The 19,703-nt window shown below is 36.9% G+C and overlaps 1 protein-coding gene across 1 annotated transcript in view; it reads left to right on the forward strand.

Annotated features, from left to right (window-relative positions):
- The window catches only part of LOC149554010 (binding partner of ACD11 1-like), a 28,576-nt gene extending 18,153 nt beyond the window's left edge, over positions 1-10,423 (forward strand). Inside the window, exons 4-5 of the mRNA XM_089789333.1 lie at positions 9,351-9,446; positions 9,588-10,423. Of these exons, the coding sequence (XP_089645459.1) occupies positions 9,351-9,446; positions 9,588-10,271 (780 nt within the window). The 3' untranslated portion in view covers positions 10,272-10,423. The remainder of the gene's footprint in view (positions 1-9,350; positions 9,447-9,587) is intronic.
- Positions 10,424-19,703: the final 9,280 nt, after the last annotated feature.

A 19,703-nucleotide genomic window follows, 5' to 3' on the forward strand; every position in this document is an offset into this window, starting at 1 on the left:
GGTTATTTAGCATATCAACTACAATCTGAGAGTCCGACTCACAGATGATCTTCTTCCAGCCTAAAGAGCATCCTCTCTCAATAGTAGACTTAATGGCCAAGGCCTCCATCAAATTATTAGAGTGCTGACTCTTATAGATGGAGAAAAGAAAAACCACCCCACCCTCATTATTTCTACCTATAGCCCCAATGCTAGCATGACCAGGATTCCCCCTAGAAGAACCATCAGTATTAATCTTCAAGATTCCAACCGGGGGAGGGGCCCATCTCCCAACCCTACATACCCGTTGTTTACCATAACTCTTCCTTCTTCCAAAAGAATGCCCCCGGTTAAATCCATCTAGATTCAAATTCCTCACAATAGCTTGATCACCTAGCTCTATGCTTTTAGACATATCACATTTTGCGAAAATAGTCTCCTGAAGCCTACCAAGAATCTTCCTCCACAGCTGAAGGCTATCCAATTTGGAATCACAAAAAATTCTGCGATTCCTTTCCAACCAAAGATTCCAAAGAATAAGAGCTGGTCCAACCGTCCAGGCGACCTGTAGAAAGGAGGTCTTCGATGGAGGTCTACCCAAGCTATCCCAAAAGTCAATGAGAGAAGTGGCATGGATACACCCACGGCACCAGGACTCCCACCATCTATGCCATATTTCCCTCGAGAAAGGACAGAGGAAAACATATGGGAGATACTTTCTTCATTGTGCTTGCATAAGAAGCAAACAGAAGGACCCTGGAAGCCTCTTTTGCGAATATTCTCCCACGTGAGACACTTCTTCTGGGCTAACAACCATAAGAAAAAATTACATTTGGGCCAAGATAAATTATTCCAGACCTTCTTCCACCAGTGCACTTCTGCTAAACCATGCAAGTTCCTGTCTAAGGTAGCATAGCCCTGGGCCACAGAGAATTTTCCTTTTCGACTAGGACTCCAAGCCAAAACATCCCTCTCCTTGAGGGAGCTACAAAACCTATCCTCCAAGACATGAGAAAGAATAGCGCGATCCTCTTCATATCCACCATCCGGCCAATCTTGAGGATCTTTCCAACAAGTCACCTGCACTTGGGCCAAATGCTTGACAGTTTTAAAATGCTCCACCTTAGTCCAACCAGCATTAGTTAAAGCATGACAAAGAGGCTGAAGATGGGGAAAGCTAGTAATCAAAGGTGGGTGGCCATCCCAAGAGTCCTGCCAAAACAAAGCATCCGATCCACTGTTGCAAATCCAAAATAGACCCTCCTTAATCAGCTAGGCTCCCCTCTTAAGGGTTATTCCAAACACAAGAACCTTTCCCCACTAAAGCAATCCGCGACACATCTGAACTATCAACCCCAGGGAGATACTTGTGAGAAAGAATCCTGGCCCAATCAACTGCTGATTGTTGCACCATTTCCAATACAGCTTAGCGGCCAGTGCCGCAACAACAAGTGCCATAGACCTGAGACCAAGGCCCCCAGCATGCTTTGGCCTGCAAACATCCTCCCACTTCACTAAGCTCCACTTTGAAGAGAGGAGGGTACCCGACCAAAGAAATTGTCGAGAAAGAGCATCAAAATCCTTCACAAAGGAGGAAGGGGGAACTTGCACACATCTGTAAATAGGGAGAGTTTGCACCACAGTTTTTAGAAGAACTGTTCTCCCTGCAGAAGAAAGCCACCTATTAGTCCAATGATTGACTTTGCTCTGGAACTTATCCAAGATCCCCTGCCAATACATCCGATACTGCGACCCTAGGGTCAAAGGGACCCCAAGGTACATCAGAGGAAGAGAGCCAATCTGAAATCCTAGGATCCTAGCAATCCTATTTTGAATGGGCTGAGGGGTATTGAAGAAGTAAATAGAAAATTTATCATCATTGACGCACTGACCTAAAGCCCTCAAGTAGATATTTAGAGCTCGCCTGAAGTTCTCAGCTTCACTAATTCTGGCAATGCCCATCAATGCAGTATCATCCACAAACTGAAGGTGAGAATAGGAAGGGAGAAAGTTTTCCCAACTCCAACCTTGAATAAGACCCCGCTCCACTTGAGACTTAATGAATCGTCCAAGACCTTCTGCCATGATAATGAATAAATATGGAGATAAAGGGTCCCCCTGTCGAAGTCCCCAAGAAGCATTAAACAAATCAGAAGGTTCCCCATTAAAAAGAACAGAGTAGGAAGGAGAAGTCACACAGCTAAGAACCCAGTTCACCCACTCCGCAAAACCAAATGCCAAAAGAATATCTTGTAGAAATTCCCAGCTCACCCGATCATAAGCTTTAGCCATGTCAAGCTTCATAAACATAGCCCTTAGAATTTGCCATAGAATGAATAGTTTCCATTGCAATCACAACCCCATCCAAAATTTGTCTTCCTTCGACAAAACCCCCTTGCTCTGGAGAGATCAGAGAGCTGAGAAGAGGCTTAAGTCTCTCAACCATCAATTTAGTCATAATTTTATAAACCACATTACAAAGTGCAATAGGTCTAAATTGAGTCAACCGGTTAGCCCCTTCCTGTTTAGGTATAAGAACCAAGAAGGTAGAATTCATGGACCTGAGCATCTGCTTGTTCCTATGAGATTCCTGAACCACCTCAAGGAGATCAAATTTAACTATTTCCCAAAACTCTTGAAAGAACTCAATTGGAAATCCATCAGGGCCGGGAGTCTTACCTTTCTTCATATTAAACACCACTTTCTCCAGCTCCAGCAACACAATAGGGCGCAAGAGAGCCTCATTCATTTCCTCCGAAACAAGGTGAGGAATGCAATCCAAGATCGCCCTCTCCTCCTCCCTAGCATCAATATCTTCCTTAGAAAAGAGATTTGAAAAATAGTTGATTGCAGCCCTGGAAATCTCAATATTGGAAGAAAGGTGATCCCCGTCACGCAAAATCAAAGAGGATAAAGAATTCCCCTGACTTCAATTTTAAATTTTTAATTTTAGCTTGGCAAAATCGATTTGGTAGAAAATTGCAAAAAATTGGCTTTAATTGGATTAATTGCCTTGAAAACTTTTTAAGTTTTTAATGAATTTAGTAATTTAATATTGAAAAAATGGCTTTTGGTTAGCCAAAATTCAAATTTAATGACGTATTAATTACTAAACCCTCATTAAATGAAAATATTTAACACCCTCAAGGCCATTTAATTTCGTTTTGCAATTTGGAGCTAATTGGCAAATTTTAAAGTGCAATTGTCTTTTGGCAAAATTAATTTTTTTGAGCTAAACACTTAATTTTGGGCCGTGCTTGATTTTAATTTTTGTTTTTTGTTTTCTCCTAGACCAGGTCGGCCAACTTTATGGAGAAAGAAAATTGGCTATAAAGGGAGTCTCCTCCCCATTTCATTTTCACAAATCACTTTTCTTCCTCTCCACGTGGGCGAATTTCTTAAGGAGCAGATTTTTTCCAGACTTGGGCGAATTTAGTGGAAGGCAGTTTTTTACATGCTTGGGCAATTTTTTGCTTGCATTTCTCCATTCTCAGACCTTGGCGATTTTTCTTGTGGGCAGATTCTTGCATATTTTGGTGGTTTTTTCCTCCATTTGTGGGCTGCGATTTGTGCCCTAGGTAGCATTTTGGGCAGATTTCAGACTTCATGCTTGGGCAAATTTAAGGCAAAATTTTCCATTCTTGGCATTTTATTGAGGCAGATCTGATTCTGATTTTTGGGCAATTCATGGTGAAGGTCTGAATTTTTTTTCCTATTTAGGACTGCATTTTTTATACCAGATTTTGGCAATTTTGTTGCGAGAAGAGATACATATGAAAGTTTGATTTTTGCATGGAAGGCAAGTGTTGGATAGTTTTAGGAGTGTAAATTTCTAATTTGCAAAAGGATTTGAACTTCTTGAAAGTCATATCCTAGGTTCCGAAAAGTTGCTATAAGTTTATCAGTTAAGGTGAATTTTCATCATCTAGAGTTGCAAGGAGTGCTTAAGCTGACATCCATCTTTCGTTCTAGTCTAAGGATTGCTCCGCTTGGTTCTTCTTGCCTTTTGGTCCACCACTCTACCATCCCGTAATAGGGCGACGAGCATGGAGGATGATAGTGCAAGTAAGAATCCCAAGCGGGCGAACACTAAGAAAGACAAAGAAGATATGACGCCCAAATCTTCCTTTTCGAAAATGAAGAGAATAACTGACACCAATATCTATACAGTGGACATGATACGGATGAGGGACAGACTGAAGGAAGGACAATCTCCCTTGGCAAAAATGATTTACAAGAGTGGAATTGTACATGCAGCAGCCTTTCCTCCCACATTGCCTTGTCCAAAATTGATTATGGAATGTGCATCCAGATTTGATCTAAACAGTAATTCCATCATTTTTGATGAAGGAAAGAGAGTGTTGGCCAGCATTGGCGGAGAAGCAATTGAAGAAACATTTAACATTCCCCAGTATAAGGGCATGACAATTGTAATGATGGATCAAGCAACTAAGTCATTTCAAAATAAACAAGGGGCCTATTACACTCATCTAAAGCAGAATTGGATACGCGAGGGAAGGAAAGGAGTGAACAGATCATCGAGGCTTACAGTGGCAAATTTCAAACCAGAATATGGTGATCTCGTTGTTCTGCTCAGTGGGATCATGGGCCTAGCTCAAGGGATGAGATTTGAAAATTGGATGTACTTTTTCATTGATGAGATTGAGAAAGGGAAACGAAGGTTCGATTGGGCCAAGATCATAAGTGAGAACTTAGAATTGCAACTCAGAATCGTGCAAAACCAAAGACAATTCTACATGAGCTCCTATATGTTCTACCTAATTGCTAGATTGTACAAAAGTTTGGGACTTAAGGCCTTAGGAGAAGTTGGTAGCGGACCGGGGCAATATTTGGTACATGAATGCTATCCGCAGCTCCATTTGCACAATAACAAAGATTACAAGATATTTTGCGATGCCTTCGCCATGAAGACAGTAAGGGTGTTACAAGGGACACCTGCTAAGAGACTTTCATCGGAAGCAGAGACAAGAATTAAGAAGTTTGGGAGTTGGTTCATCCAATTTTCGCAGTTTACATACATTAGAGTGGTAGGAAGTACAATTTGTCCCAAGAGGCTTCCACCCGACAAGGTAGTTTTGTTAGAATTGGCTAGACAACTTGAGCACTATGATAGAATATTGAGAAACGAAGAAAAAATAGGCATTTCATTCTCAATCATAATTAGCAATGATAGTTGCCCAAATCGGGCCTCCTTTGAAGCCGCAGAAAAGTAATTGGAATGGTATCATCTAGGATGGTACAGAGCAAGGCAAGGGTTTGACCCTAATGGTTTATCAAGGCATCTCATGGAAACGAATTCAAGCATGTTCCCACCATAGAAGACTTTTGGGCCAACGCCAAAGATGACTTTCATGAAGGCTGACGGTGAACATGATGAGGGCTATTAGATGGAGAGGCCTTGATATTCCGGATCAACTGGAGGATGATGGAAATGTGTTGAGAGAAGACTATGATACAGTAGAAGGAACATAATTGAATCCAGTAGATTGGGATGACCATCAGGATCCTTCCTTGGAAGCACTTACAGGGGTAGTGGATTTACATACTGAATCATGGTATAATGAAGGACTAAGGAAGCTACAAAGACAAAGGATCCCCCTTACCTATGAGATGATGAAGCCAAAAGAAAGACAAACAGAATCAGTTGGGCACAGGAATGAAGGAAATGGCCGGCAACAGGAAATAATTAGAAATGGCAAGAAGAAGATTTTGGAGGTAGAGAAGGGCAAACAACATCCAGAGCCTCTAGCCAAGAGACAACATGCAGCGCCATCAAGAGAGTATAATTGAGGCTAGAGGCCAAGAGGTCAATTCGAATAATAAAGGGGCCGCGGTGGAGGTGAGCTTTGATTCAGAATCAAGTGGCTATAGTGAAAGCACCGAATACTCCCCTCTCTTGGAGAACCAGCAAGGAAATGATATGGAAGAAACTAGTAGAGAAGAAGATGGACCAATTGACATCGAGGCAATAAGTCAGGAACCCGAGGCTGTTGGTGATGCTTTGTTAGTCGAACCAAATCCAGATTTGGGGAGATGCACTGCACCACTATGGTTAAGACAAATGCTTATGCCAAGAGGCGAGGTGGTAACAACCCATACAGCTGAGGACATCCAAGGGTTAATGGAAAAGGGTGATAGCGAGAACCAAAAACAAATGGCAAGAACGGTGGCAAGGGTAATCAGAAGCGACAATGATGATCACTGAAAGGTTTAGATTGCTATTCCAACAGTCAACAAGGCAGTGAATGAGATTGTGGCCCAAGAATACGAGATAGTAGAACATAACTTGGGAAGGAATACAGATGATATGGAGTGTGAGGAGGTCCAAGAAGGTATAGCATCAATCAGAGAAAGGTTAAGGAAGGCAAATGAAAGGATAGTAAAGTTGGAGGCTGAGAACAAATATTAGAGAGATAGCCAACCCATTCAACAACTGCACTAGGCAGCCCTTCCTTAAGACAACGAGAGCAATTCAGGAGAGATATTAGCTCAGCTACATGAAGTCAAGGATTGGATCCATGATGCAATCCAAGATGGGCGAAATTTCTTGCCTTCCTTTAGCTCGACATTCCAGTCATTAGTGGCCGTTAGAGACAAGTTCAGGTTATTCGAAGAGGAGTGGAAAGGTTTCCTTCCTATCAGAGATTTGGCTATTCCTAGGCTATAGGCGTTCATTGGGCTACCAGAGGCACATTTGCAAAGGGCTAGGTTGGTTGATGAGAGAGGATTGAGTATAGTTGAATCTTGGTTTGTTGCATTGACTACCAGATTTAGAACACTTGAAGAGATACATAATGAGATTGCACGACACAGTCCAAGCATCGACACTTCTATTTCAACCATGATGAGTGACGTTCGAGTTGCACTTGATTTTGAGGATATCAGAGAAGAGGATGTCAATGAAACAGATTTTGGATCGAGGTTGGATGAGTTGGGAAAGGTTGCTATCAAGAAGAAGCATTTGGGCACCCTTTCCTCTCTTAGTGCTTTTATTGGATTTGCAAAGGAATATGAGAAGGATCACGAAAAAATACTACAAGCAGCGAACAGCGTGGCGAAGTCAGCGGAACTCAGGGCGAAGCACACACCTTGTCATCCTATGGAAGAAGTTAACGAAAGGCTGGCTAAGTTCATTACCTTTGCTAAGAAAATGAAAGAAAAAGGAAGAGTTATATTAGAAGATCATTTGATGTAAGCCCAAGTGGCAAATTTCTCTTTCTTCTAGAATAGGACAAGTGTCTATTTCTGATTGGCCACCATTTTGGTGCCTTCTCATTGGTTGCCACTTTTTACACTTTTTTCATTGGTCCATTGACGAGGTGGCATCTTCTCATTGGCCAATGGGGTGGCAACCCTAATTAGGGTTTTTAAGATCCAATCTGGATCGTTGATCTTGTTTTGATCTCCACTGTCCGTTGTATTTCTAGCCCCTATAAAAGGCCATTTGCTCTCATTTGTAAAGTGGTCGAAGAAATTGTTGCGAAAATAATACCAAAATTGCTCTCTTTTTCATTGTTGCGATTAGCATGTTGATCAAGAATATTGGGTGTTATTGCATGTTTTCTACTTCCACTAAGATTTTCTTTCAAGTTGTTAAAGTTGGTTGCATTTGAAGTTGTTTAAGTGAAGCTAAAGTAGATGGATAGCTGTATGGTAGCATTGGTAAATTTTTGATAGGGATCATACTAGGCCACTAGCATCCTAGTGGCTGGTTGGGAAGCTTTGTGTGGTAAACTAGTTTATTATTCCTTCGAATCATTGCACTTGTGGAAGTGAGGCCGCTGGTCAGCTCTCATTAGGTTCAATCTCCGTCCGTTTGCTAACCTTCCATTCATAGGAGTAGGAGTAGAATAGTGAGTAGCTGGGTAGTTGAAGTTTACAGAGGAGAAAGTTAGATTAGATCAAGTATTAGAACGCATTCACTCACCTTCCACCACCATCACTTTACTATCAACATCATCATTGGCAGACACACCCTCCATCATCGCGACCATCAACATTATCTGCTTCCACACATTTCACAAACCGAGCCACCATCACCTTCATCCCATCAAAGTCCAAGTCATCCTCAACAATTTACGTAAGGCCGCCTACGTGATTATCAGCGAATCACATCGATAAAACTGAGCGAGTATCCAACGGTGTAAGGAACATTGGAGCTATTGCTTATGTCTTCATGAGTAATAACTTTTCAAGAGAGGAGTTGCATGTTTAATATCCCATATTGAATATTCAAATCCTAATATGTTACGTAAGTGATACAAAACTCGCATCAACAGTAAGTATGCATCCACACCTGCACTGTGTCAGTATGCCATAAAAAGGGTTGGGTAATGTGCATTTATACAATGTACACTCTAAAAAGGGTTGAATACGAGCACTATGACAACCCTGGTCTGTCCTTTCTTAAGTGACAGTTATCTCTTTATAGTAGTTTTCTACTTAAATCATAGATGAGTTTTATTGGATGATTTGACTTATGTTCAGAAGAGTAAACAAGGTAGTTCATCAATAACTAGTAACCACCTAAGATTCCAGCATATGAGACAAAACTAGCTATGGATCAACATAAACCTATATCTGATGTATTTTTCCAATGATTGGTACTTGCATTGTTTTTACTCACATGGTGATGGTCTCTGTTGGGCCCTTGCATTGTTTTTTTTCCCATTGTGATGGTCTCTCTGGAGCCCGTCTGCTGCTTCCTTTCAGGCCATGGTTGACCTAGATTCTTAATTGTTTTACTATTATTTTGTTGTTTAGGTACTCACCTGTGCAATTTTTAATTTTTTTTAGGTGTGTCTCATTTATAGTTGATTGATTGTCTTTTTCAGATTTTTCAAAATAACAGTTGTCTAAAATTAGGTGCAAAGTTATAATTGCATAATTGTTGGGTGCCGTACTTTCACTCTAGCAGTATTTTTAAGTATCTATTCTGGATAGTGCCTTTGAAGTTGGCTAATATTGCTTTGATAAAAAAAAAAACTCAATATGGATTTCTTCCAAAGACCATATTGAATATCAATTTGCCATGGACATTTATTTGGATCTTGGTGTAATTTTGTTAATAACCTGGAAGGTGCATTTTTGTGGTTGATCTTTGTGAAGTCACAATCGAATAATTTAGGCTTTAGCTAATTTCAGTAAGTTCTTAAAATTATATCCAACAGAATGATTGGGAAAACTGTCTAACTAAAGTTGGTAAGAATATCTTAATTATTATGACTTTTTTTAATATTTCTTGTGATAATTGTTCTCTCTATTTTCTTTTTTTGTATAATTTTTACTTTTGGCATTTATGATTCTGTGATAGATGGGGAATTTTCTGACACAAATTTGTATCAATTCAGGGAGCGACAATTGTAGATCAGTCTGTCAACATCTTGCCTGTTGAACATTATTCTCCACATGCAGAGGCTTATGATAATCAACCTCCACCTTTTGTGGTAGGTTCGCTCAAAAAGCTACATACTGAATTTGAATGTTTCAATGCAAAAATGCTTAAGATTCTATTATCTCTTTTATTGATTTGATCTTTTGTAGATTGTATTGATGTTTGCTTTTGCATGGCCGATATGTGTTTGTAGCCAAAGGAAGGAACTCCTGTGGCTGGAGGTGGTGGTGCTGTGAATAAGGCTCAGGATGTTGTGACAACCATGCTTGCAAAAGGGTTTGTTCTCGGAAAGGATGCTATGGGCAAAGCGAAGGCATTTGATGACAAGCATCGTTTGACAGCAGGTGCATCTGCTAAGGTAACTTCATTGGACAAGAAAATTGGTTTCACTGAAAAGATCAGTGCTGGCTCTGCTGTTGTAAATGAGAAAGTAAGATCAGTGGATCAAAAATTTCAAGTATCAGAGAAGACTAAATCAGCATTTGCAGCAGCAGAACAGAAAGTTAATAGTGCAGGTTCTGCTCTTATGAAGAACAAGTTTGTCTTTACTGGAGCATCGTGGGTGACGGGTGCATTCAGTAGGGTTGCAAAGGCTGCTGAGGATGTTGGTACTAAAACTAAAGAGAAGGTTCAGATGGTTGAGGGACAAAATAATGATCAAAATCCTGCATCAAGGGGAGATCTATCCCATGATTTTTCACAAGTTCATCTAAATGAACCTGCAAATGCATATGAGCCACTTAGCTCAGCTAAAAACTCAGCAAATTATTCTAGCTTACCACGATATGATAGTGGATCATTTTCTTCTCACAATACTTCCACACAGGCATCTGGGGAACCAACTAAACCACCACCTGCTCAGGGCCTGATTCTCTAGTCTATCATGATGGACATCTGTATCTTCTGTATCTTTTGAAATTATTGATTTGGGTTCTGTCACTTGAAGCTAAGTAAATTTTCTCTACTGTAGATAATTTAAACATTGAACCTTTGATACCATGGTTATTATGCATTTTATTTGATTGGCAATCCTGCATTGTTTATTCCATTTTACTATTCAATTTTTTTCAATGATTTGGTGCCAACCACTGGTTGTTCCGTATTTCCCTATAAAATGAACAACCTGAAGCCATGTTTAGTGTAATAACGATATTGATAGCTTGTAACTCAAAGCTGCAATATTGCACTGGAATGTAAAAGCACATATTTTGGTATAATTGGTTTATGAAAAAATCTAAATTCTCGTCCACTTAATGTTTCAGAATTTCCTAGAAAATGGATAACCTGAGGCTCGGTTTAGTGTAATATTGATTTTGATAGATGTTGATTAGAAATTGTAATGTTGTGAAGCATATATTTTGATATTTCTGGTTTATGAAAATCTAATTCTTATTATCCAAGCAACAGTTTCTTTGTACATTTTTTAATATTCCAAGGAATATTTTCAGTAATTTCAAAGCACATATTATGATATTGATATTTGAAAAGAATTTAATTTTTTATTGTCAAAGCAGCTTCACTGTATATTCTTTTCATGTTTGAAGGAAAATAGTGTGGAGTTGCTGTGTTTTTTACCGATGTTACGATGTAGTCTAGATCTCAAAGACTTGCTTTATATTTATTGATTTTGATAGCTATTGATTAGAAATTGTGATGTTGTAAAGCATATATTTTGATATTTCTGGTTTATGAAAATCTAATTCTTATTATCCAAGCAAAAGTCTTTGTACATTTTTTAATATTCCAAGGAGTATTTTCAGTAATTTCAAAGCGCATATTATGATATTGATATTTGAAAAGAATTTAATTTTTAATTATCAAAGCAGCTTCACTGTATATTCTTTTCATGTTTGAAGGAAAATAGTGTAGAGTTGCTGTGTTTCTTACCGATGTTACGATATAGTCTAGATCTCAAAGATTTGCTTTATATTTATTGGAAGTTGGTTACTGATACCCACAGTGGAAGTGACATGGATAGAGAGGACAGCTGCAATGGTTGGATGACATAGTATAAGCACTGTAGATATGTTTTCTGCAAAGGAATATGAGCACATGGAAGAATTGGGACACTCTCTTTGGAAAAAAAGTTATTTATTAGTCATCATACAAATGTTTACCTTTGATGGTAGATTAAGTTATGCCATTAGACATCATATACCAGTTATGTTGGTTGTACTTGTATACATTTACTGGCAGATGAAGGTATATATTATAGATATAATGTGGTAAGTTGTTTATGCCATGAGACATCATATACCAGTTATGTTGGTTGTACTTTATACATTTACTGGCAGATGAAGGTATATTATAGATATTGTGTAGCAGGAACTTCTACAATTATATTCACAATTGTATCTAGAGATTATAAATGTCATCTGACAAGCTGATCATTGCCATGTATCTTATCTTAAAACCACCAGTGTGATTGTTGAAGAATGATTATTGTGTCTCAAAATCACTAGTGTTATTATTGAAGAGCCATTTCCATTATATGCAATCCTACTGGTTGGTTTGAACTTTCAACCTGTCCATGGACAGAACAAGCTTCAATTTTTGTTGGCAATCAATGTAGATTGCTTTGGAATGTAGATGTTAACTATCTTTCTACATCAAGAAAATTCCTTGGTAAATCTCTCAAATGTTTCCCTTGAAGTGATCACTGTATCACACCATTGAAGGATGTCATAGACATCCCCTTCATTGATAAATCCTATGTCAATCAATGCCTTCTTAGAGTTCTCCATCAGATTCTATTTGCTAGAGATCTCATCCTGGTAAATATGCTCATCCTTATACGATTTGTCCATGCATTGGATCTTGGCGAATACAACTAATGCCCTACTATGAACTTACACCAGTCCTTCTTCATGCTTGAAGGATTCTTCTTGAATTCTTTCCACCCAAACATTTGAACCTTGGGAAATCCGTTTGATCCTATCAACATCATTTACTATTTCAGCTAAAAAACCCATTAGAAGGACAAAGGATGGACTTTATTCTCTCTAGATGAGGCAATTTATTAATGAATTGACACAAGGTATTGATTTCCTTCTCTTTTGGTACCTTTCTTCCAGCTTCTTCATCCTTTCTATGAAAATTCGAGTGGAATCATCAAAGTGCACTATTATTTGTTCACGGGAGGCATGACCAAGATTGATTTTTGTGACATTGTATTCATTTAGAGTGATATGATCCTTTGTCTTATCAGTTATAGGAGTCGCAATTTGCAAAATATTAGATCTTGATTCTCCCCTTACAACCTTAGTGAACCTCTTAGCTTTCCCGTTTTCCTCGGATTGGATGATTCGGTCCAAAACAAATTGTAATTCAACTACTAGGTTAACCATTTTTTCTTGATTTTTCTATATCCACTTCTTTAACCATTTTGGTATAGGTATATTTTGATCTCCCTATATCATCGGTTGATTTTTTTCTTGGATTTTTCGAATGTTAATTTCTTCTTCACCCACTGGACTACACAACCTCTATAGTTGGAATATTGTCGCTGTTATAGGAACTTCCTCTTTTAGGTTGGCCTCAACTTCCATCATTTCTACCTCCATGATTGTAGCAAGACTTTCCTCTATATTCATATCTTGATCTTTACCTATTCCTTGTGAAGATTTCTCATACACATTTATACTCAATTTATCCTATATTGGCCTTGCCAAGTCTCCATCCCATTCAACTCTCCTTCCGATTGTCTCCACTTTTTGTCTCTCAAAAGTTTCTCTCTTGAAAATTGGGAGTGCAACTTGGTGAAGAGGGAACATGTCTAGACATTTTCTTCTTTTGTTGAGGTTCTAAAATGTATGGTCTACTCCTTGACTTACTTTCTTGAGCTACCTCTTTCCCTTGTTTTCTATACTTTTTGATGAAGTTTCCCTTTCTTCAATACTTCAAATATTTGCCTTAGTCATTCATCCCTAAGTGGTTGATGGCCAATCAATCGATATGTGAATTCATTTAATGGGACAACCAATTTGCTAATTTTATTATCAATTTGCCACTTTGTAGAATTCAGGACCAGATTAGATAGTATGTTAAGATCTATGACCTCTTTCCTTTGCCATCCACATGGATGAACTTTTTTTTTCCATATTGACTCCCTTTTGCACTACATTTGGTTCTTCCTCCATCTAATCATGCACCTGGAATATGTTACATATCCTGGTCATATTTAGAGGCAATCTTGAATGCAACCTCTTTATAATTCCATTCTTGCAACATTTTTCCAAAAATCCTTGAGGTGAACTTTATGTTGATGCTTTGATCTCGCTACTAATTTGATCTTGTTGTAGGGATCAAAATAAGATCTTTTTCAATAAAGTGATATATAGAAGAAGTGGAGTTCATCTAATGATCTCTCTATTGCCTTTAGACATAGGCATATCTTAGTTTTCCCTTCTTCTATAGAAATTAGGAAATGCTATACCTATTAACTTCACTAGGAAGCTATGTCACAATTTATCCAATTTTATTTTTTTGGAAAATTAATTGATTAAAATCAGCATTTAATTAATTGCTTGATTTAAAATAATGACATCTTTTTCTCCTCCAATACTATTGATTCCTTTTTTTTATTTTTTATAAAATAAATAATTAAATATTAAAAAAAAAATTAAATATTAAATATTAAGTGTAAATCCTAAAAGAATTCACCATCACATGTACTTTAACAACAACAAAAAAAAACTTTGGATTTTCAAATTTTACTAATTAAATATTGCTAAAAATGAATATTTAATTAAAACAATCAATTTAATCCAATTCTACCCATATTTTAATTATTCCAAATTTTATTTTCATGTTTTCCCTATTTTCTAAATTTTCTAGATTTGAAAATTTTACTAGTTTTTACTTTTTTAATTTTGCTCCAAAATTTTCAAGACTAGATTTTGGATTTCCAAAATATTTTTATGGAATCAAAAAATTTCAAATTCTTTGATTTTTATTTTATTATTTAAAGTTTTTTTGAAGATATATAAATTTTTTTATTTCAAATTCTAAGTTTGCAATCCTTATCGAGTTTTTACATGTTGAAGTCTTCAACTTTTCATCTTGGCTGGAATTTACAAGTTTATGAGACTTTGAAACTTTCAAGAATTTGCTCTCCAAAACTTCCAATTTACTAGAATTTATATTTTCCAAAATTCCTTGACTTTGGCTATCAAAATGGTAGTGGGGAAGCCAGGACAGGAGATGCGAGTGAGGCCCTACGGGGGACACGAAGAGATTCTGGCTAGTGAGGTGGTGGTGAAGGCATAGGGTCAATGGATGGAACCGCGGCCTAGAATTTTATGGGGCCCCACTAGCCCCTTTAGAATAGTAGGGGCTGGATCTGAATTAAATGCCTAGTTTTGCCATAGGGGCCTTTAGAATAGTAGGGTGGTTCAAGCTTTAGAATAGTAGGGCCCATATGGATATACTTAGTAAATGACTGAGTCAATCCGATCAACAAGCGACCAATCACCCACCGATGTTGATGTACCCACATGCCCCCTGATAAATGTAGGGCATCCAACACTTCCAACATCCCGTGGATTTGATACTTTTGGATCGTTTTGTGACTTGTCCCATTTTACACTTGGGTGAGGATTTGACTTTATTATGGATTTTATACACGATAAATTTTGTGAGAACGTGCAATATGTACTAGAGTGAAAAGGGAAAACAAGATTTTGGGAGGGTTAAGGTTTTTTTCTACCTTGGAGAAAATCCTTGACACCATGGAAAATGTGCTTTGGTATGTATGAGCATTGAGTTTCTAGAGAGATCATGGATTTTCCAAATACATGATCACATTTTTCCGAGGCAATGAGAAAATAATACAAAATGTGTCTCCTTTATAGTATTTTTCCCTTGCTACCTAATTGCTGGCAAGTCTTACCCCATGTCCCCATGTGACTGCTTAAGTGCAAATTATGCTTAGATTTAAGTAGTAATGTCCCCATGCCAATTTTTAATCACAACAAAGGGGTGATTTAAAATCTATCCCTATTTTTTTGGAGTAGCTAGTGCTTAAAATTTGAAAATAAACTTTAAAATAAATAGGGGGTTGGAATAAGCAACCGCTGCTTATTAAGAAATATGACACATGGTTGTATAAGGTTTTTTCCTATTTTTTTTTCGTCTCTTATCTTTTTCTCAAAAAAATTATCTACAAAACATTATTAGGATTTTTATTTAAACATTGCTAAGAAATAAGCAGTAAAAATAAGTAACCATGGGGCCACCAACTCCACATATTGTTGCTAAAAAAGTTGAGCAACGGTTGTTAGCCAAAACAAACTTAGCAACCACATGTGGACGTGCCCTTAGATCTAGTAGTATGGCATGTCTGGGACAAAGACTACCCAAAAATTGTTGGATTACCAAAATTAGAATTAGATTGTGATTGTTGATGTATATGTTGCCTATAGTTACCATTTTAATACAATGCCCCCATGCCAAATTCAATATTTTTTTCTAAATCATTCACTACATTACTCGTAGAGGTAACATATGGCTATACAAAATGTTTATGGTGTAAGTCAAAGTTTCGCTTTAGTGATTTTATCTTTGGTTGGATGCAGGATTCGTGATGGAACCCAGTGAGATAAATGACATAAATTGACTTCAACCTATCTCCATAGTCTTGTGGAATGCATTTCTTTATGAGAGTTTTGAGCATAAAGAACAAATCCTTTCTTTGAAGTTGGAGAGGGATCAATACATAGTCCTTTTTTGGATACCAAGGAGAAGGCGACATTCTTCTAATGTGAAATTGTGCCAGGATAGACTCCTTTTGGCCAAGGCTATTGTTGAATTACCACTTAAGCAATTCCACTATTCAATACTATTTGCAACTTGGGTGCATATGGGCCCTCAATGCAAAGAACTGAACCTTAGTTGATGCTTAGCCAAACTATCACTTCTCAATTAGAAATGGATTAGACTTGATAAATTGGAGCTAGAGCCACTAAGAAGGCCAAAACCAAGAAAGGTCAAGAGCATCGAAAAGAGAGAGGGGTGTTACTGGAAATGAGCGATGTTGTGGAAAGGGTTACTACAACATGAATTTTAATACTATGATTTACCTCAGTTCTATTATAAAAAATCTGTATGTTGTAGGGTCATGAAATGTTATTCCCTAGTTGACATGTTATTTCTAGTATATAAAGAAATGCAAAGACAATATTTTTAGATCAATTTGTTAAAATTGTAGCTTCAGTCGGATTGATTCGATCTGATATTCATTATTGTTATTGGTAATCATCATTTCCTGTTTATACTTATCCATGTTAATAATATATATTATTGTATATAATACATACATACATATATATAATACACACACACACACACACACACACTCATAATAAATAAATAAATAAATAAATAAATAAATATATATAATACACACACACACACACACATATATTATTATACATATTATTATTCATGTTAATATAATTTAAATGATGTTTACACCATAGAGACATGTCTCTTCATGAGACATATCTCCTCCTCTCATATTTATATGAGATCCAACTATGTATTTGAAGATCATCAATAACAATGGCTATGTTAGTACATTTAAAGAAAAACAATCTAAGTTATTCAACATGGTATCAGAGCTTAGTTCCTTTTATAAAAGCCTAATAGCTTGAAGGTAGATCCGATTGTATTTATAAACAGAGGTAATAGAATCTCATATGAAGAAACAACATCAATATGAAAGAAATTGATTTGAACAACTTGCATTTGGGATTCCATTGTGGAAGGATCAGCTTGGCTTCCAAAATGACTACTTTGGTGAAATTGGATTGCTAATGCATCTGGGTGTTACAATAATGACTTGGCCTGATGACTGATTGAACGCGGGCTACAAATCCTTGGCCAAAATCAATGGATCGCATGGTAAAAGGATCTTTGACTCATTGACTTTGAGCAATGTGGCTCAGATCAAATAAAAAAAGAGAGGTCAAAGTTAGATTGAAGGAGTCCTCACATCACATATTGAAGGACTTACAAAATTGCTTATAAGGAGTCCTCAAAGTCATATTGAAGGAATTATAACATTTCTGCATACTTCCACCATCAGTAAGGTTTGTTGAAGGTCACACTCTCAAAACCTCAAATCTTGATTGCTTTCATGGTTTTAAAGATGCTACAAAACTTGGAAAAATAATATCCAAATTATAGATGAAGAAGAGTAATTCTTGGCATGAGGAGACTATATCATAGCACTTCTGTCTTCAACTAAAATGGGTTGTCTTCATCTATGAACAATAGAATCCTATGTATAGATAATTGGAAATGATAGAAGATTCATACATTGCCAGTACAAACAACATACAACCTTGTTTTATCTATATTAGATATATTTATGGAGAATTTGATGTCTTCGAACGTTAAGCCAAGTAGGGCATGAAAACATTATATATGTAATGTGCAATGACAAAGAGTCAACTTCATAGGAAGAACACACTTGTTAAAGTTGGCGGCTGTGTGAGGAGGACCCATCATCCAAGTAATAGAGTAGTGGGAGAGATATATTCACATGATGTTAATCTAAACAAAGAAATTCAAGTAAAGGAGATTATAATAAAGGTATACAAATAATAATGTTTGAGATAAATAGAAGTAAATCCAGATACATACATACATACATACATACATACATACATACATACATATATATATATATATATATATATATATATATATATATATATATATATATATATATATATATATATATATATGTATATATATATGTACATATATATATACATATATATGTACATGTGTGTGTGTGTGTGTGTGTGTGTGTGTGTGTGTGTGTGTGTGTGCACATTATCTTAATTGTATTCAAAATATAAATGAAGAGTTATGTTATGTTGTTAGTAATAGACATGAGTTAGATTACTAACAACCAAATTAACTTTCTTATTTGTGTTTCTATATGTACTATAAGAGCTATTTGTCTTCATTTTCTTTTGAGAATGTTATTACAAGAAGAGGAAAATTGAAATAAAGAGGGAGTCTAACATTTTAGGCAACCTTGAAAGAGGGAGAGCAGATAGAGAATATGATTCAATCAACCTTCAGCGATCTCGACCTTATTGATTAAGGAGTAAACAATGTTGAGATGGATTTCTCTAGTGATCAATAAATTGCCACTGTCAAGAGGACCATGATTTCTACATCGTGACCATGTGATTTAATGAGCCTACCCCTTGTGAACATCATGAGGAAGTGATGACTTCTAAGTGATGTCACTGTATTTGTAGAAGTTACTGTAAGGAAATTCAAGTTGTTGTGAGATGTTAATGAAGTTTTTTAAGAATTCATTTGAACCATCTACGAGTCTCTCCTTGATGAATGAAACTTGATGTATGAGTTAGTCATTCATGTGGCACAATCATATTTAATCAAGATATTGGCATATTGTGGACAAGTTTGATAAAACAGAAGGAGATGTTCGCTTCTACTGTTAAACTAAATGAATGTTTGGATCTTCAATGGACAAAAAGAGCAAGTTGGAACTTAGAAAGGAGTTGTCATATTTGATACAAAATTGTTCAACAATATAAGAATAAGTGAAAATTTTACATTTTAGGGGGAATAATAGTCAATGTTCCATTCCCACTTGGACCTTATTTAGAGGGGAGATGTTCCTGTTGGCATTAAGTTATTATTGCCATTAGTGACAACACTTATCTATATTAGTATAGCTACCGAGCTCAACACTCAGTTTCCTACACTCACTGAGCTTCACAGTTTACACCGAGCTTCATAGTTTACACAGAGCATCTCAGTATCTACCGAGAAGTTAGACAGTGTCATGAGAATCCAGTGTAAACCAAGCATTGGAAGTTGCAATGTTTACCGAGTGATGAAAGTGTAATGTTTATTGAGTAATGAAAGTGTAATGTTTTACTGAGTGATGAAAGTGTAGTGTTTATCGAGTGAAATCAAGGTAAACGAAGGATTCAATTTTTACCGAGTGACACTATATCTACCGAGTCTCCAATGGTTACCAAGTTCCAAGCTACGTTGTGTGGTTAGTATGGACCGAGCTTCTACTTCTACCGAGTTCATGATGATGCTGAGTAATGCAGTGGATACCGAGTATCAGAAGGTCACCAAGTTAGCTTGGAGAACCCGAGTTTTCTACTGTTTGGCCAGCTCAGTAATGTTTTGTTCACTTGTGTTTTAGCCGACCTTGCAATTATAATTATTGGAATGATATATATGTAATGTATTATATCATTTACAATGTATGCATGAGAGTATCAAGGAATGAACATGTAATGCTTTG

This window comes from Cupressus sempervirens, chromosome 6 (assembly GCF_028749045.1).
Source record: "Cupressus sempervirens isolate cs-2001-9-10 chromosome 6, ASM2874904v1, whole genome shotgun sequence".
Classification (NCBI taxonomy): Eukaryota; Viridiplantae; Streptophyta; class Pinopsida; order Cupressales; family Cupressaceae; genus Cupressus; species Cupressus sempervirens.